This window comes from Dasypus novemcinctus, chromosome 24, assembly GCF_030445035.2.
Source record: "Dasypus novemcinctus isolate mDasNov1 chromosome 24, mDasNov1.1.hap2, whole genome shotgun sequence".
Lineage (NCBI taxonomy): Eukaryota > Metazoa > Chordata > Mammalia > Cingulata > Dasypodidae > Dasypus > Dasypus novemcinctus.
In genome coordinates, this window is record NC_080696.1 from 65,919,072 (window position 1) to 65,938,324 (window position 19,253).

At 60.3% G+C, this 19,253-nt stretch overlaps 1 protein-coding gene across 1 annotated transcript; it reads right to left on the reverse strand.

The window, feature by feature from the left end:
• Positions 1-8,452: 8,452 nt before the first annotated feature.
• On the reverse strand, positions 8,453-17,142 carry LOC131275805 (laminin subunit alpha-5-like). The gene is made up of 12 exons (XM_058287291.2): positions 16,799-17,142; positions 14,574-14,726; positions 13,814-13,931; positions 12,977-13,095; positions 12,720-12,890; positions 12,391-12,488; positions 10,634-10,749; positions 10,341-10,459; positions 10,097-10,187; positions 9,808-9,942; positions 9,574-9,636; positions 8,453-9,399 (listed from the first exon to the last, which is right to left on the reverse strand). Exons 1-12 carry the CDS (start codon positions 17,123-17,125, stop codon positions 9,380-9,382), a joined length of 1,530 nt encoding a protein of 509 aa, XP_058143274.1. The 5' UTR covers positions 17,126-17,142; the 3' UTR covers positions 8,453-9,379.
• Positions 17,143-19,253: the final 2,111 nt, after the last annotated feature.

A 19,253-nucleotide genomic window follows, 5' to 3' on the forward strand; every position in this document is an offset into this window, starting at 1 on the left:
AATATTGGGGGCTAAACAAAGAGACATGGAATGTAAGAGAAACAATAAAAGATGGAGGATAGAAAGATGTAAAGAAAAGGGAATAGCATTGGTATCAAAAATCAGTACACACAGGAAAGAGGAAATTGAGGTCGAGGAGGCACAGTAAATAAGAAATGCTGCCTGCAGCATGTAATATAAGAGAAGACAAAAAGAAGAAAAAGGAAAATAAAGAAAAAGAAAGAAAAAAGAAAAGCACAGAAGTAAAAGAAAGGAAAAAAAGAAAAAAATGAAAAGAAAAAAAAGGACCACAGTGGGGTAAAGAGGACGGAAAAACAACAGAAAAGACGAGACAAGGCTTCAGGCAAGGAATCCGCTTTGAAATGAATAAACTGCTTAGGAATCTGACCTCCCCCCTTTCTCCCTTCCTCATTTCCCTCTCTCCCAGGGCAGCAGGAAGGCTGAGTGAGGGCTCCTGTAGGAGAATCAAATGGGTCCCTGGTCAACCAACTGACCTCAGAAAATAATGTCTTTTAACTTCTTGAGAGCACCCACCTGTTTCTAGGAACCCTAAATATGCTACTGGAAGCCTGCAGAGCACGCCCTGCTGTCCCTCTCCCTTAGGTGTGCTAAAGGGGGCTAGTTAATTTTCTACCTCCACCTTCTCCCAGACCAAGTTTCCTATCCTAGAGCGTTTAGGTAAATTGGGTTCTCTCAGCAGATTGGTGTCTCCTCTCTTCCTAGGCTCCCCCAAGTCAGCTGGTTTGCTCCTCCAAACTCAATAAAAAGGGGGGACCAGAAAATTGAACCTGCACCCCTTGGCCCCTCTGCGCCTCCCCCCTAAACCCTCACATTCCTGGAGTTAGTCCAGGGCCGGAGGGCGAGGGCGGTGCCGGAATTCCGGGAGTGCTGGGTTTGGGAAACAGAGGTCGGAGAGAATGTGGACTCGGGGTACGTGGGTCTATGAAATGTGGGTTGTGGGCGTTCAGGGAACACGGACTTGGGGTTCACACGTTTGGGGAACGCGGGGCTGGGAACTCTGCTGCGGACCGGCAGTTCTCAGGGAGCGCTGAGCCCTCAGCCCGGGGGGAAGGGACGAACCTTCCACGGCCTCTGAGTTCAGTGTTGGAAACCCGCGGCTCTACCTTGAGCAAGCACCAGCTCTGCTGCTGTGTCTCCAGATCGACGTCCAGACGCTTACTGCCCCGCGGATTCCCCAAACAGCCCGGTCGGCAGGACTCCGCTCCATCTGGAGAGCACACGCCATTTTCCAGCAGGTTCCTCAGCACGTGGGAAAGGAACCTGTGTGCTCGCAGGAGGCGGCGATGGCGCACTTGCTCGGACGCCAGCTTGCCCACCTCCTCCCGCTTTCTTTTGATTAGTTTTAGCATGCCTATCTTTTCATCCTTTTAATTTTAACCTATATTCAAAGTGCACTCTTGTATGCAGTCCAGAGTTGATTGTGCTTTTTAAATCTATTTTTACCATCTCTGCTTTTAAGAAGGGTGTTCTGATCATTTATATTTAACATGATTATTGATATGGTTAGGTTTCATGCTATTATCCTTCCACTTATTTTCTATTTGTTCCGCCTGTTACTTGTTTCTTTATTCCCACTTGTGACAGTTTGATATTATTGACAAATTCCAAATAGATATATTGGATTATGTTTGCAAACTGATCTTTTCCTCAGGCATATGAGATCATATTGGATTCATAGGTTTACATGATTAAGGAATTATGGAAACCTCTTGTGTCAGTAGGGCGTTGAGTCCCCACCCTTTGGTGGGTGGGGACTCACAGATATAATGCATGGATAAGGACAGAGGTAAGGGTTTTTGATGTTGGAGTTTGATGCTGAAGCCTTAAGCTGGAGCCCCAGGAAGAGAGGAACCCTAATCTTCAAAAGAAGCAAGCCCCGGGAAGAGAGGAACCCAGGAAGCCTGAACCTTCACGGACGTTGGCAGCCATCTTGCTCCAACATGTGAAAATAGACTTTGGTGAGGGAAGTAACTTATGTTTTATGGCCTGGTTTATTTGTAAATTCCTACCCGAAATAAATACCCTTTATACAAACCAACCAGTTTCTGGTATTTTGCATCAGGACCCCTTTGGCTAACTAAAACACCCCTCTGTTTCTGTCTTCTTTTGGACTTTTTAATATGAATCCTTTTTTAAATCTTTTGTGGCCTATTAGCTATACCTTTTTGTTATTTCAGTGGTTGATTACGGGCACTATTGACATTTTGGGTCCAATAATTCTTAGTTGTGGATGAATGTTCTATGCATTGCAGTACGTTTAGCAAGGGATATTATAGCACTTGCTGTAGAGTATCGAAACCATACTATGTATCGCATGCCTCCATCTCTCCCCTTTCAGCCTGTATGCTATTGTTGTCATATATTTTACTTATACATGCTATATATGACACATTGTTATTATGTTTTTGTTTAAGCAAATGTCTTTCAAAGAGATTTAATTAATAAAAAATACTATGTATAACCCAAGTAGTTACCATGTCCAGGGATCTGAACATACTTTCATCTGGTAAAATTTTTCGGCTGCCTGAAAAACTTTCTTTAACATTTCTTACAGTGTGGATCTCTTGTTGATGAATTCTTTCAGTTTTTGCATATCTGAAAATGTTCTTATTTCACCTTTGTTTTTCATTTATATTTTTGCTACAAAGAGAATTACAGATTTGGGTTTTTCGTTCAGTACTTTGCAGATGTTGGACCATTGCCTTCCACTTGCCCTTTTCCCCATGTGAAATAAGTTGTCGGTCTTACCTTTAGTCCTCTGTGCATATATAGTTTCTCACCTACTTTTATGATTTTCTCTTTATCACTGGTTTCGAACAATTTTGTTATTATGTTCCTTGGTGTAGTTTCATCATGTTTCTTGTCTTGGGGATTGTTGTCTCTTTTGGAATTGTGGGCTTGTACTTTTATGAAATTGAGCAAAAATTTCAGCCAATATTTCTTCAAATATTTTTTCTGTGTCCTTCTTCCTCTTCTTCAGAGTTTCAGTCACATGCTATTAAGCTGCTTCCTGGCGTCCACAGCTCGCTGGTGCACTTTTCCTTTTACAAAATCTTTTCCCCTGTGTGTGTTATTTTGGTTAATTTCTATTGCCATGCATACAGGTTCACCATTCTTCTGCTATGACTAATCTGCTGTGAATCCTATCCAGTGTATTTTTCATCTCAGATATTGTAGCTTTCATTTCTATTAGTCTGATTTGGGACTTTAAAAATAACTTTCATTTCTCTCTTAACTTTTTTGAATATATTACCAAAATTGATAGAATGTTATTTTTAAAAATTTTTTGTTTTTTAATTTTTTAATTCTTTAAAAGATACTTAGATTATACAAATGTCATGTTAAAATGTTCTTGTCTGGTAATTCTAACATATGTATCAGTTCTGTGTTGTTTTCTATTGAATGGTTTTTTTTTTAGGACATAGAGGGGATTGAACCCAGGAACTCATACATGTAAAGCAGATGCTCAACCACTGAGCTCCACCCACTCCCCTACTGATTGATTTTTACTTTCATAATAGGTCATATTTTCCTGCTCTTTGTATTCTTGTTAACCTCTGAATGTCCTGTTGGGTGCTATCTATTGTTGTTTTCCTATAAATATTAATAATTTCTTAGAGGGGGATTAATTAACTTGGAAACGCTGTGATTATCTCAGTTCTTGCTTTTACCATTTGTTACATGGGACCTAATGAATTTTGTCCAAAGCTATTTATCCCCCACTCCGTGGCAAGCCTTCCTGAGTACTGGAGGCCTCATCAGTTACGAGGTTTCCAGTCTGGTGGATGAGACCAGGCACTATTCCCAGTCCTGGGTGGGCACTGGGCTCTGCTCCCAAAGTCGCTTAGAATGGTTCTTCCCCAGCCCCTGGGAATGCACTGATGTGTAACCTGCTGCATAGGAGAAGACCCTTTGTGGCTATCGGGGGGTGCTCTCTCTGGTTCTCTGTCTTAGTTACTCTCGCTGCCTTGGTGACCCTGGCATCTCAGCCCCGAGGCTCTCCTGACCCGCAGTCCAGCTGGGCCAGTGCACTCGTCAGGGTTCTCTAGGGAAACAGAACCAACAGGTGGTAGCTGTAAATAGTGTGAGATTTTAGAAAATACTCTCACGTGACCATGTGACTGCACACTTCCTTGATGAGTTCCCAGGAGAGGCTGTCTGTCTGATACAGCGATGGGAAGTCTCTCTCTCGATGCTGAAATTACTTCCCCTTTTAAGGCCTGCAACTGAGTGGATGAGTCGTCATTCATTGAGGATGCCTCTCTCCCTGGTTGATTGTAGATGCAGTCAGCCATCTGTGCAGTCAACTCACTGATGATTAGAGTCCATGAAATGCCTTTGTATTATAGTTAGCCCAGTGCTTGCTTGACCAAACAACTGGACACCATTACCTGGCTGTGTGGACACATTAGCCTGACCATCACAGTCCACCCCTTGTCAACCCGGCAACCGTACACCTCACCTTACACAATACTGAAACTCTAAATAAAAACAATAGCACATGTATATATATATATATATATATATATATATAGTTATATACCATATATATTGTATATATTGTTAAGTAGAAATATATATATATTTCTGCTTAACAATACTCAACTGTCCTGCATACAACTGGAAATGCACGAATTCCCTCTAGACTAGGGTGCTAGTCCTTGGGTAATATTCACCCTTAAACTCGACATCCTTGAATACTAAACATGAAACTAATACAACTTATGTCATATATTAAGGGAAAAGGTTAGAGAAGAAAAAAGATATTCGTCTTATGTCCATATACAGACACACTCGTAACAGAACAAGGAAGAAATGCTCGTGACCATTGCAGTCCTCAGTTCTGTAGCTGGTCATGTGGTTGGGGTTCCTACTTATCACTACCTTCTTCCACTCCCCATTCCAGTTCCCTTTACCCTCAGCCAGCACCTCAGCTGGCCGTGGTTCTTTGCCTGGCGGGGTGACCCAAACTTTCATTCCTGAAGATTCTGGGCCATTGCTATCCTGCTTGGATTGGCTTGTTACAACTTTGCATTGACTTTACTCACAGGGCACACACGGTACTAGCAGGTGACGCCCTAGGAGATATGTTGCACTCCAGGCGAGCCCTTCTGTACCTCTATTGTGTAGGTGTAGCACTAGTTCTCCCTGGTAGGATCAATCACCCCAGACGGTACAGTAATTCCTTCTTTGCCTGTTCATTCAGAGGCTTGAGGAGCCCGAGGTGGCCAGGTGGCAGCCTGAACTTCCAGTTCAATGGAATCGTTGTTGTGTTTCCTGGTAGAAGCACTCCTCCTTTGGGAGCTAAGATCTGAAGACCAGCAGAGCTTAAAGTTGCAGGGACAGGAAACAAATTTGCCTAGTGGGTCACTAGGGTAATAGTGAGTGGTGTCACTCCCGTTTCCCCCTCTTGATTCCTGGACCCATGAATCCTGGCTATGGGAGAAACAGCACCACAGAGTGGCCTCTGATTTAGAGCACACACAGCCTCCTGGAGAACACCGCCCCAGCCCCGCAAGGTATTGCCACCTAGTTGGTGCCGTAATTGAGTCTTCAAAAGGCCATTCCACTGTCCTATCAGTCCAGCTGCTTCAGGATGATGAGACCAGTGAATTCCAAGGGCACGTGCCCATTTCACACATCCTTTGCTGTGAAATGGGTTCCCTGGACAGAAGCAATGCTGTGTGGAATGCCATGGCGGTAGACAAGACATTCGGTAGGTCCACGGATGGTAGTGTTGGAGGAAGCCTTGCGTGCAAGGAAGGCAAACCCATATTCAGAGAATGTGTCTATTCCAGTTAGAACAAGTCACTGTCCCTTCCATGATGTCCAATACAATCAACCTGCCACCAGGTAGCAGGCTGGTCACCTCGGAGAAAGGTGCCGTGTCAGGGGCTGAGTGTGGGTCTCTGATGCTGGCAGATGGGGCCCTCAGCAGTGGCTGTAGCCGTTGGCCTTGGTGAGGGCAAGTCCATGTTGCTGAGCCCTTGCATAACCTCCATCCCCACCACCAAGGCCACTGGGCAATGATAGGAGTGGATGGGGAAAGAGGCTGAGCGCTAACCATGGAGCAGGCCATCTTACGCACTTGATTATTAAAATCTTTCTCTGCTGAAGTCACCATCTGGTGAGCATTCACGTGGGACACGAACATCTTCATTTTTGCCCACTCAGATAGGTCTATCCACATACCTCCTTCCAACACTTCTTTGTCACCAATTTTCCAATCACGCTCCTTTCAAGTTCCTGACCATCTGGCCAAACCGTTGGCGAATCCGAACACAAATGCACCTTGGCCTTTTCTCCTTACAAGGGAAAACCAGCAGGTTCACTGCTTGAAGTTCTGCCCACTGGGAGGAGTTTTCCTCCCCACCATCCTTCAGGGACAGCCCAGAAAGGGGCTGCAGTGCACAGCTGTCCACTTTTGGGTGGTCCCCGCATATCGTGCAGAGCCATCTGTAAACCAGGTCCAAGTTTTCTCTTCCTCAGTCAACTGATTGTAAGGGACTCCCCAAGAGGCCACAGCTGTGGGCTGGGGAAGAGAAGGTAACGTGGCAGGACTGGTGGCCATGGGCATTTCAGCTACTTCCTCAGGTAACCTAGTGTGCCTCAGGGACCCGCTTGAGTCCTGTCTCATGTACACCTCTCTCATATGATGACGGAGTGCTGCTGTGCCTGCCCAGCTTTGTGGTTTGGTGGGTCAGACAACACCCAGCTCACGTCAGGCACTTCAGGTCTCATGGGAACTTGGTGGCCCACGGTTAAACACTCGTTCTCTACTGAGGCCCAGTAGCCAAACAGTTTCTCAAAAGGAGAGGCGTTCTCTGCAGGGGATGGCAGGGTTTGTCCAAAACCCTAAGGGACTGCCTTGTGATTCCCCTGTAGGGGACGCCAACGGCTCCGGATGGCATCTCTATTTGTCAGTGACACTGCTAGCACCATTGGGTCTGCTGGACCATATGACCCAAGTGGCCGTGCAGCTCGCACAGCAGCCTGGACCTGTCGCACAGCCCCCTCTTGTTCCGGTTCCCAATCGGAACTGGTAGCTTTCCTAATCACCCGGGTAAATGGGCTGCAGCAGCACACCCAAAGGAGGAATGTGTTGTCTCTGAATCTGAAGAAACCAAGGAAGCACTGAGTCTCTTTTTTGGTCATAGGAGGGGCCAAATGCAACAGCTCATCCTTTACTTGAGAAGGGACATCTCGACATGCCTCACAGCACTGGACTCCTAGAAATTTCACCAGGTAGAAAGCCCCTATATATTTTTGTTGGATTTATCTCTCATTCTTTCTCACACAAATGCCTTACCAATAAGTCAAGGGTCATTACTCCTTCTCGTTCCCTAGGTCCTACCAGCATGATCTCATCAATATGATGAACCAGAGTGATGTCTTGGGGAGGTGGAGATGATCAAGGTCCCTGTGGACAATATTATGACATAGGGCTGGAGAGTCGCTATACCCCTGAGGCAGGACAGTGAAGGTGTACTGCTGGCCTTGCCAGCTGAAAGCAAACTCTTTCTGGTGGTCCTTACCAATGGCGATTGAGGAAAAAACATCTGCCAGATCAATAGCTACAAACCAGGGATGTGTTGATTTGCTCAAGCAACAGTGCCATGTCTGGGACAGCAGCTGTGATTGGAGTCACCACCTGGTTAAGTTTACAATGATCTATCATCACCTCCAAGATCCATCTGTTTTCCGTACAGGCTAAATAGAAGAGTTGAATGGAATCACCACCACGTAGCCCTCAAATCCTTGATGGTGCCACTGATCTCTGCAGTCCCTCCAACAATCCGGTATTGCTCCTGATTTCCTATTTTGCTAGGTGGGGTCAGTTCTAGTGCCTTCCACTTGACCTTTCCAACCGTAATAGCCCTCACTCCACACGTCAGGGATCCAGGGTTGGGGTTCCTCCAGCTGCCGTGTATGTCTACTTCAATTATGTGTTCTGGAACTGGGGAAATAACCAAGAAAGGGTCCAGGCACCCATCTGGACCCACTGTGGGGCAGACCTGAGCTGAAACTCCATTAATCACCTGACCTCCACAAGCCCCTGCTCTGACTGGTGGAGCACGGTGACGCTTTGGGTCTCCTGGAATTAATGCCACTTCTGAGCCATTGTCTAGTAATCCCGAAATGTCTGATCATTTCCTTTCCCCCAGTGCCCTTACCCTGGTAAAAGGCTGGAGTTCACTTTGGGGAAAGCTGGGAATCCCCAGCAGCAGATCTTATCAATGAAACCAAAAGTAATTTCAATAAGCCTCTGGCTGTTCTGTTTTAAAAAAAGAAAAGAAGAAAAATACACAATAATAGGAATAAAAGAGATTAATTTAAAAATCGTGACACTTCTGTGCGTAATTATATGCTAACACGTTTACAAATCTAAACGAAGTAAACCATATGTTAATATCAACAACCCAGGCTGAGCTCAGATGAGGTAGAAACTTTAATAAACGCAACAGCCTTCCAAGAACCTGACGTTCAAGACCTGCCCTGACAGAAGCCGCGGGCCCCGGGGTTTGATAGGTGAGTTTTGTTAAACTTTTAAGGGAGACGATTCCTGGGGCGTTTAAGCTGCTCTGGGGCGCAGCACAGTGTGGCCCACCACCCGGGGGGGGTTACAAAACCAGACCCAGAGGGCCCGACCCGAGCCCCACCCGGGGCCCCTCGAGGAGACGCGAGCGCGCATGGTCCAAGACGGGCCCCTCTGGGAGGCACTGGCGCGGCCTGGCGTACATGATCGGGGGAGGTCCCGGGGGTGGTGGGCCGGGGCTGCCGCCGGCGTCACGCGGCGCTGTCGCTGCCTGCGGTGATTCCTCGCGCTGGGGTCCCGTCCAGTAGGGGCCTCTTCCCGGGGCGCTGTCGCCACGGGGCGCCTCCCTGAAGCAGTCGTGGGCGACAGGGTGTGGCGTGGGGCCCTGCCCGCCGGGCCACCTGCGCTGGCAGAGGGGAGGGCTCGCCACGACACGGGGATGGCGCTGGGGGAGCTGGCGCCGGGGCGCGCTCCGGGGGGCCGTGGCCGTGAGGCCTGGCCAGGGCGGCCCTTCTGCTGGCCGGGCGCACCGGGCACGCGGGCCAGGCCGGAGCGGGCTGCGTTGGGAGCTCCAGACGCCGGTGGGACAGGGCGGCGGGATTCTATGAATCTGGAAGACGCGGTTCCCGCAGGGCGGCGCTGACAAGCAACGCCAGGTCCGTAGACCGCAAAGCGACACGCTGGCAGGAGTGGGCGGGTGAAAGCGCAGTGGACACCGTGTGCGCGACAGTGGGCCTGGGAGAAACGCGTGCGTGGCGAGGGCCAGGCGTGGGCGGTGTGTCTGCAGGTGCGCGACGTGGGGACTCCGTGTCTCCGGCACACTCATGTAGGCTTTTGGTATCCTGGAATGAGTGTGTGTTGTTTGCATAGAAGAGCCAAACCCAAGACGGCCAACGACAGCCCCCTCGAGCCCCCCCGTGGGCTCGAACGTGGCCCCTCTGGCCCGAGCACCCCCGGGCAGGCAGCTTCAGGGGCTGCAAGGCAGGACAGCCCAGGAGACCCCAGGGGACACTTACCGACAATCAGTATTGCCGGCAGCACCGGCTCCCCAGTGTCATTGCGAAAAGACCAAGGCGTGGCTGGGGGAGACACCGCGCGGCACTGGTCAGTGCGGCGACCTCGGCCCGGCGCCCCGACCACGCACGCCCAAAGGGGCGCCCCAGGCCCTACCCGCCCCCCAGGGACCCCGTGGCAGCCACGCTCCAGGGCTCGGGGTGGGCTGTGGCCCCCAGGCACCGGCAGGCACTCACAGCGGCAGCGCGGGAAGACCACGAAGCCCGGGGCGCAGGTGTCGCAGCGCTGCCCCGCGAAGTTGGGCCGGCAGCGGCAGCGGCCGGTCAGGTCCTCGCACGTCCCGTCGGTGAAGTTGGACTCGCAGCTGCAGCCTGCACCGGGGTCCGGACGCCTGAGACCCCGAGGGAGCCCGGAGACGGCCCCGGGGGGCAGAGCCTGGATACCCATGTGGGCGGGGGATGGCGGCGGACACCCCACCCAGGTGGACGCCACAGTCCAGCCCCCACCCGGGCAGGCCCCGCTCACGGCGGCAGACGTGGGGGTCGTCGAGGGCGTGGCCGGGGGCGCGGTAGAAGCCGGGCAGGCAGCGCTCACAGTTGACTCCCGTGGTGTGGTGCTGGGGGGCGGGGCTGCTGAGTCCAGGACCACCCACCCCTGCCTCGGGGTGCCCCGACCGTGCCGTTACCCCCAAACCCGACCCGCTCAGGGGGCCCACCCGTCTCGAGCCCCCCCTCGGCCGCCTGAGCCCCCGCAGCCCGCGGCCGCCCACCTGGCAGTCGATGCAGACGCCCCCGCCGCGGTACTCGAGGTCGCGGTTCAGGCTGCCGTTGCGCCGCGCCACCTCGGGGTCGTAGTAGCAGTCGTGTGCGTGGCCGTGGCAGTTACAGGCTATGGGGAAGGGGCCTCAGCTACCAGCCCCCCATGCGACCCAGGCCACCGCGTCGGCCCCCGGGACGCGGGCTCTTCCCCGACCGCCTCCCGCAGCCCACGCGTGACCCAGACACGGCTGGCCCAGGACCGCGGCCCCCGTCACCCACCGCCCGGGCCCCCGCGGGCACTCACGCTGGCACTCGTGGGCGCTGTCTGGGGTGGCCGGCCTCCACGGCTGCTGGCTGAAGCCGGGGCAGCAGCGGTCACAGGAGCCCCCGCACGTGTTGTGCTGGCAAGCACACTGCAGACTGGGGGCGCGGCCGGCGGCTGAGACCTCCACGGAGCCCACCCAGCCGCCGTGGGGGCCCGCCCAGGAGGCCAGGGCCCGAGACATCAGGGTGGTGGGCCCTCATTCCCAGGCCGGATGGTCAGTGCCCCACCGAGCACAAGCTCTCCCACCCTCCCCGGCCTCAGTTTCCCCAGCTGTCGGGCAGAGAGAGCCGGCTGGGCCCAGCATCCCCGTGCCCCAGCTCTGTCCCAGTTTGGAAATGGGCCCCGAGGGCCCCAGCCCTCCCTGGACAGCAGGTGCAAGCAAACAGGGTGCGGCGGGAGCGGCATCCAGGCCTGGGGGGGAGGGGTGCTGGAGTGGGGGGAGGGGGCTAGTTAAGAGGCAGTTCCAGAAGGAGAAAAGAGGGAGCAGAGGCAGGGGCAGGGCTGAGTGAGGACACGAAGTGGGGGCTGCTGTTAGGGGCGGGGGGAGGGGGGAGGCAGGGGGCTCGTGGGGCTGGGGAAGAGGCTCCCCTCCAGACCCCCCCGCAGGTAGGGTGAGCTCAGCCTGGCTGCAGCTCCTGGTCCTGGGGGAGGCGGCTCGCCCATCAGGCGGGGCAGCCCCGTCCCTCCCCCCCTCCCCCTCCCCCGAGGCCCCCTCTCCTCGGGGCGATTTGGCTCCTGGGCGGCCCCTCCCCCGCCTGGCGCATCCCACGGGGCCTCGGTTTCCCAGGGCCCCTCGCCGTGCGCGGCTCAGAGCACGAGGCTGCGCTGCCCTCGGCCCTGCGCTGAGAAGGGGGGTGGCTGGGGGGCCGTGCCCTGCAGAGATCCACGGCCACATCTGAAGAGTCTGGGGTTCACGTGGCTCTGCTGTGACCCCGAGAACGGGGGGAGGAAGTGGGGGTGAGCGGGCCAGCTCCGTGCGGAGGGGCTTGGCGTTTGGTGGGGGGCGCTGGGAGCCCCTTGGGCCGCCCTGTCGCAGGGTCGCAGCTCCTTCCCTGCAGCCCTGCGCCCACGGCACCACCCTCACAGTGCCCAGCCCTGCTGGGGCCCTGCAGGCTTCTGGGTGGCATGTTTTCCGCTTGTCTCCCCCAGAACAGGTGCTCCGGGGCTGTGCCGGGGTCCCCCGTGTCCCCAGTGCTGGGAACAGAGCCAGGCATTTGGCAAAAGGCTGGTACAGAGCTGGGGAAGGAGGGAGGGAGAGAGGTGGGAGGGAAGGAGGGAGGGAGGGAAGGAGGGAGGGAGGAAGTGGGAGGGAGAGGAGGAGGTGGGAGGGAGGGACGGGAAGGTGGGGAGAGCTGGAGGGGAGGGCAGGGGGCAGGAGGAGAGCGGAGGGGGAGGTCGTAGAGGAGGACGTGGGGGGGCCTGCTCTGGAGCTGCCCAGGCCCGAGCGGCCCGCAGCCCCCTGCCCTGGGGACGTCGGCTGCGTGGAGGGCCCGTGGGCTAGGGGGTCCAGCATGAGGGCAAACGGCCCTGTCCAAGCCGTGTGTCCGGGCAGGGGGCTGCACACCACTGCCCTCCTCTCCAAGCTCTGCCTGACCCATCCTCAAAGCGCAGGAGAGGAAACCGAGGCATGAGGGGCAGTCAGCACGGGTCCCGTGGAGGCCAGGGCCACGGTGGGCTCTGGGACCCAGGTCTCCCCAGGCCAGGCGGGTGGGGGCGGCAAGGAGCGGCGGCCTCACCTGTGCGGGTCGGCGGGGTCTCGGGCGACACAGACATTGGCGTGGCCGTGGCAGACGCAGCGGCCCCCGATGCTGATGTCCTTGACGCTGTAGTAATACTGCGGCGCGCGTGGGTGTGGGTGTGGGCGTGGGCCGGGCAGAGCTGCCCCGAGCCCCCAGCCCCACCTGCGCGCCCTTCCGCCCACCCGCCCTGGCCCTAGGGTCGCGCGCCCCCAGCCCAGCCCTGCGCGCCCCCAGCCCGCGCTCCCCCGGCCCCGCCCGCACGCCCACCCGGGCCCTAGGGCCGCGCGCCCCCAGCCCCCAGCCCAGGCCCCGCGCCCCTGGCCCACCCTGCGCGTGACGGTGGGGTCGCGCAGCGCCTTGCCCATGAGGTGGCCGAGCAGCGTGTTGGTGCGCAGGAAGCGCAGGCGGATGTTGGTGGCCGTGATGAAGTCGCGCAGCAGCGGCGAGTAGGAGAAGTTCGTGGACCCCGGGCGCCCGTTCACCAGGGACACCACGACCTGCGGGCGGGGCGGGGGGGGGTGAGGCCGCCGGCCCTGCGCCCACACCCGGGGCCCCCCCGCGCCCCCGGCGCACCCCGGCGCACCTCGCCGTTCTCCAGGGGCAGGATGCGCGAGTACTCGGTGGAGCAGAGGACGTCGTCGTCCCGCGTGACGCGCTGCAGCGTCTGCAGCCCAAACCGCTCCAGGCAGTCCCTCTTGGAGGCTGGGGGGGGGGCAGAGGGGGGCAAGGGAGGGGAAAGGTTGGAGTACAGAGGAGGGGCAGAAGAGGGAAGAAGGGGGAAGGGGAGGAGGAAGGGGAGGAGGGAGGGGAGGGCGGGGCCCGGGGGTCCCGAGACCCCAGGCAGGTCCTGAGCCTGGGCCCAGCACAGCCTGGGGGAGGTGGGAACTGTCCCCGCCAAGCCCGCTGCCCCCGGACACCCCAGCAGCCAGGCCCCGCCCCCTCTGGGTACCCAGCTCGACCTGCGGGCACAAGTGGAGGTGACGGCTAACCCCACCCTGGCCACAACTGCCCAGCGCTGTCCACGGGGGCTCAGCTGTCCCCTAAGGGGACGGCTCCCAGCCGCCCTTAGAGACGGCCCCTCGGGCATGGGTGCCCCGTTCCCGCAAGGCTCAGGGTGGGTGCCACCCGAGCCCCCGGGAGTGGGCGCCTGGCCTCGGGCTCTCCCCCGGCGGGTGGGAGCTACTGGGCATGACGCCCGCAGAGGAGGCCACAGATGGCCTGGGCTTCCTGCCCCTGTGCCTTGGGACAGCCACGCCCACGTCGGGGAGTAGCTGCCTCCGCTGCCTGGGTGCCAGCTTCTGTGGGGCGCCCTGCGGTGGGTCGTGAGTGCAGGAGCGGGCGCGAGGCAGCGATGGAAGTCCTGAGACCTCGAGGGAGCTCAGGGACGCCCCCCAGGGCCCCAGGCCTCCCGGAGACTCACAGGCAAAGTACTGCCAGGGCTGGTAGGTGCGGCCGAAGTCCTTGGAGCGCTCCAGCACCCAGAGGTCCGGCCGCGGGGAGTTGGCGAACTTGATGAGCACGTAGGCCACGTGGAACACCTGGGGACGCGACACGCACCTGAGCCCCGTCCTGAGTCCCTGCGGCTGCCCCAGTGCCAGCCCGTCGTGCCAGCGGCTGTTGGCACGGGGGCTCCTGGGCGCTGCCCCGTCCCCTCGATGACCACCTGGGAGTTTCCCAAGGGGTGGGGGTCCCAGGTGCCTCCTCCCTCAGGTGAGCGGCCAGGTGGCACGTGCCCCTCTGCTTGCTGATGCGCCCAGGGGCAGGGCCTGCCCGCTCAGCCACGGGCACAGGTATCCCAGGAATGTCCCCTTCCGCCTCCTGCACACCCGCAGCCCCTCCCACACCGGCCAGCAGCAGCCTCCCGGAGAGGAATTCCTCCAGTAAACAGCAGGGCCCCGGGCTGGCCTCGCAGACTCTGCCCCACCCCAGCCTGTGCCCTGGGCACCCTGCACCCCGGATTGCCCAGGGGTCTCCGTGAGCCCCCCAGCCCTCGCTCCCTGCGCTGCACGGGGATACTGAGGCAACAAGGCACCTGGCCGAGCACACCGTGCCCATGCCGCCAGCAGACGACAGCGCGCTGCGCCCACCTGCGCCCTCAAGCTCCGGGCCCTCCCCCAGGGTGTCCTTCCCAACGGGGGGTGGCGGGCGCGGGTGATGCTGGGTGCGAAGGGCAACCCTACCTGGCCCAGGTCCAGGGTGACGTTGACCTCGTTATACTCCGGGCCGCGGGAGAGTGGCGGGCTCTGCCACCAGCGCTCGGTGCCGTCGATGGCGTTGCTGGCGGGGTGCGCCTTGTTGCTGCTGGCGGCCGAGCAGATGTCGCAGTACTGGCCCTGCGGGGGAGGGGCGTCAGGCGGGCCCCGGGCGAGCCTCGGGCCTCTTCGCCCCGCCGGCACCCCCCATCTGCTGACCCTCGTCCTGCACACATCCAGGCGCGCAGCAAGCACCTATTGAGCACCGACTGCACGCATACTCGACCCCAAAGATCAGCTCTGCGAGTCGGGGACAGGCACGACGGGAGGGCGGGGGCAAATCAGAGGAGGCCCCTTGAAGGAGGTGGCATCTGGACCGACACGGGCACGTCCAGGAGATGCCCAGGTAGAGGGAGGCCGGCAGGGCAGGAGGAGCGGGCGCGGGCAGCTCACCACCTGTGCCCGCTGGTCACGGGGCTGGGCTGGAGCGGGGTGGGCGGGCATGGAAGCGTCGCCGCAGGCGCGGGTCACACAGAGGCGGGGACACGGGGCCAGGCACAGCGCCATTGGCCCGCCCCGGCCTCTGCTCTGTCCAGGCTGAGCCCCATCTCGGACCCCGGCTGCCACCCTCACCGCCTGCCCCAAGGAAGAGAAGGTGGCCCGATGGCTCAGGGCCTGTCCACTGTCACACGGCCATTTAGCAATGGTCTCCCTGCACCTGGCCACTCCCTGCAGGACACCTGCAGCCTGCGAGCCCAGGGGGCCGTTCCCGGGTGCTGTCGCCTCTTCTTGGCAGACGGTGAACTCTGGGACGGTGGGTGGACAGGACTCAGGCCACCCCTTGCCCAGCGGTCACTCAGTGCCGGCCCCTGCTGCCCCCCAGGCCTGTCCCACAACCTCCCCGTGGACTCCCAGCTGTGGGGGAGGGAGAATCAAGGCCCAGGCCCACGGAGCCCTGCCTCCTCCTACGCCAGCCTCGTCCCCCCAGCGCCCCAGGTGCCAGAGGACCCACCTGGGCAGGACCCCCCCCCCCCCCCGAAGCTCCAGGGACCTGAGGACAAAGGAAACCCCAGCCAGGTGGCCCCACCGCACCCGCAGCATCCCCTCACCCACCTCGGGGGAAGCAGACCCTCCTGGTGCACCTGCGCCAGCCCCCCAGCTCCCAGGGCTCCTCCTGCCCCGCCCCTGCCCCACAAGCCGGGCTCTGCTCGGGAGTCGAGGTCTGCTCACTCCCGGCTGCTCCCCCAGCCCCTGGAAAAGCTCAAGGCTGCAGTTCCTTCTCAGAGGCCCCAGCCAGCTCATCCACTCTCTCCAGCTACTCTCTCCCCCTCCCAACCTCTCCTTTCCTGGAAGGTGGGGACAAGTCCCTGGAGGAGCTGGACGTGGCCTCTGGAGAAGGGGGGCAGCTCTCGAGCAGACTCTGCTCTCCAAGCAGAGCCGAGCCCAGGAGGGCTGGCTCCCCAGGGGGTCCCCGAGTCCAAGCCCAGAGGTGTCCCCCGCCCGCTTCCCTGTCCCACACTCCAAGCCCACCTCCACGCCTCAGTGGCAGGGGGCTGCCCCCCACAGGTCTTCAGGGGTGGAGGGGACACTCCCCGGGAGACAGAGCCCTTGCTCGGGCCCCACCTATTCCACCCCAGGTAGATCCCGCCCAGTGCCCCCACCTGGGGGTCCCGAGGCCCTAGACCACCAGTGGAGCTAAGCTTCAACCCCTGGTTGCCACCCTGACCCTCAGGGCCCCCCCTGGAAGGTGTTGGGGTCTCAAGGTGTTCCGCACATTCCACGGCAGGACCAGGAAAATTAGCGGAGAGGCGGAGCCTGCCCGCACCCCACACAGGCAGCCGCGGGGAGGCCAAGTCCCGTCCCCGAGATCCCGGGACTTAGGGCTCTGGGGACTGGTCGCCAGGCCGCAGTCAGGACCCATCGCCACCCGCGAATCGTTGCCAGGACCCCGCGCACCACTTCCCCGAAGAGTGTGCGCCTCCCAGGCCGGGCTGCGTGGCGGGTTGGGGTCCCGCTCCGTCCCGAAATGCGGAGGTGGGGGCCCGGCTGGGAGTCGGAGGCTTCTGTCCGCCCCTCGACCCTCCCTGGCCCAGGGCGCTCCGGGGGTGGCCGTGGAGGGCGCGAGCCTGATCCCCGTCCGGCCCCGCGCAGCGCCCTGGAAGGGGACCCCTCACCCCACCCCGCCGGGGGCGCGATCCCCCGTCCGCGCCCACCTGGATGGTCTGGTTGGGGTCGCCGCCCGCCTCGGGGCCGCCCACCAGCTTGCAGTAGAGGTCCTCGGTGGCGCGAGGGGTCCCGCGCGGCGTGGCCTCCTCGCCGCAGGTCGCGGTGGCCGCGATGCGGGAGCCTTCCGCCAGGTTGAAGAAGGGCGGGTGCAGGCTCAAGTCGGTCTCCCGCGCCGCGCGCGCCGCGCCCAGCAGCGCCAGCCCCGCCAGCAGCAGCGTTGCGGGTCCCAGCAGCGCCAGCCCCGCCAGCAGCAGCGTTGCGGGTCCCGTCTGCCGTGCGCCCCCCGCGCAGCGCCGCGCGCCCGGCCTCGCCATCTTCCTGGCTCCAGGGACTGCGGCGCGGAGGGAGCTCGCGGGTTTTAGGCTCGGCGGCCCGGCCCGGTTCGGCTCCGCCCGAGACGTCAGGCCCCGCCCGCACACCAGAGCCCCGCACCCCGAGAGGGGCCCGGGGGCACGGGGGAGGGTCAGGCCGTGTCAACCCTCCTTCCTTGGGTGCCTCCTCGCCCGGAAGGACACCTGTGGGCCGCGGCCAGGCAGGGAAGGCGGCGCTTCTGGACGCCCCGCATGCCCCGCACCGCTCTGCTCTTTGTTCCCCTAACTTCGGTCACCTCCCTGCGCCCGGCGCCCCGAGGACCTGGGCATTGGCGCCAGTCCCGCCCAGTCATCTGCCCCGTCGGCTGCCCACGCCCCCACCCTGCACCCCGGCACCCTGAGCTCCCGGGAAGGGCGCATTCTCCCGAGCACCCACCTCGCCCCCCGAGATGCCAGGCTCCCCTGGGTGGGGTGGGACCTCTGGGCACCCATGGCCTCATCCCGCTTGCCCGGGGCCCTCGATCTGCCCGGATCCTGCCGCTGTGCCCCCCATGAAGGGCCGGGGTGGGGCCAGGAGGGAGCCCCTGCTGGGGGCCGTGCGGGTCACCCAGCCCCGCTCCCCCCTGCCCGGTGGGCTACGGACCCTCCGAGGGGGGAGTGGGTCAGGGGGGCTCGGGACAGCGCGCCCACCCACAGGGGCCTGTTCCCCGTGGCCCGGGGGGGCTAACACGCCTCAGCGCCCTCGACGGTCTTGGGGTGCCCGACGGCCGTTCCTGGGAGGTTGTGCCACCACCCTCACCTTCCCAGCAGCCCCTGGGCCTTGGCAAATCCCAAGGGACCCACCAGCCCCTTCTCTTTCCAGTTGGGAACCGGCCCAGGGAGGACGATGCCACCCCCACCCCCTCAGGTCTTCAGTTTAATTCCCCCTGGGGGAGGGGCAGGGGGCGGGCACTTTGACCAGAGGAGCTCCTGGTGGGGGAGGGGCCGGAGCAGCAGGGATTGGGGTTTCAAGTCCCCGGGGCTGCTTCGTGACCCCTGGGGAGAGGGGCGGTAGGGGTAGGGGGCTCCCACCAGGGGCCTCCCCCTGCCCTGGCCCGCCCTCGAGAGTGGCCAGCCTGGCGGCCTGGGGGCCCTGAGAAGCTCCTGCTCCCAGATCCCTGGGGGTCCGTGGGTGCCGCTGAGCTGCCCGGGGCCCAGAACCCGCCCCCTACCCAGGCCAAGCAGGAGGGAGGGGGAGGCCAGGGAAGGCGCTGGGTCAGCGCAGGTCCTGCTGCTGGGAGTGTGACCGGGGGCAGCTGCTTCCTGGCAGACAGCCGTGCCCAGCGCGGGCCGAGGGGGAGAGGTGCAGGGAAGAGGGTGGCGGAGGCCAGTCAGGTGCCACCTGGGGGCGGCTGGGGCAGGGCGTCACTCTGAGCTGGTCTGGGGGGTGCAGGCTCGAGGTCCTGGGGGTACCTCTGTCCACCCAGCCCCTCTGGCAGCCACGTCACATCCCCAGCACATTGTCACCAGGTAGGCCAGCGTGGCCCCCGCTCCCTCCAGATCCTGGCCCAGCCCCCTTCCCCAGCCCATCTGGGGAACAGCTGGAGTGGCCATGTGGACCAGGGACAGCTGGAGTGGCCGTGCAGACCAAGCCACCGCTCATCTGACACAGCCCTGTGTCCTCAGCTGTGCTCAGGCCTGACGCCCACTGGCCTGCACTCACGCCGCGTTACCCTACCAGTCCCAACCGGTCACACTCGATGGTCCAGGACCTCCTGTGTCCAGCCCCTGGGCTCCTGCTGGGCTCACGTGGGGCCCAGATGGGGCCACACCCTTGGAGAAGCAGTGGGGCCAGCACCTGGTCATTGCAGGGCGGTGGACGGGGGCCTGGAGCCTCTGGGCTGCCCGTTGGCACCTCGGCTCCTTGGAGGGCCACAGGGTGAGGCCGTGTGGCCTCTGCTCACCAGCTGGGCACGTGGCCTTGTTGGGAAGAGGGCTGGGGGCAGCCGGCGTCCTGGCCTGGAATTCCAGAGACTTCCGTGCCTCCCTGGGCAGCTCCAGGCCTTCCAGGGTGCCAGGCCCGCCCGAATGCCCATGGTGCGTGGACAGAAAGGCACAGGGGGCAGCAGGGCTGGTGGGTGCTGTCAGCCCC

Bases quoted from the DNA above. Each gene is read 5' to 3' on its own strand.
- LOC131275805 (XM_058287291.2), bottom strand. From the start codon at position 17,125: ATGGCGAGGCCGGGCGCGCGGCGCTGCGCGGGGGGCGCACGGCAGACG. The intron at 13,096-13,813 runs GTGAGTCTCCGG...CCCCCCCCCCAG, and splicing joins GCCCTGGCAGTACTTTGCCT to CCTCCAAGAGGGACTGCCTG. The intron at 12,489-12,719 runs GTGGGCCAGGGG...CGCGCGCCGCAG, and splicing joins ACCCCACCGTCACGCGCAGG to TATTACTACAGCGTCAAGGA.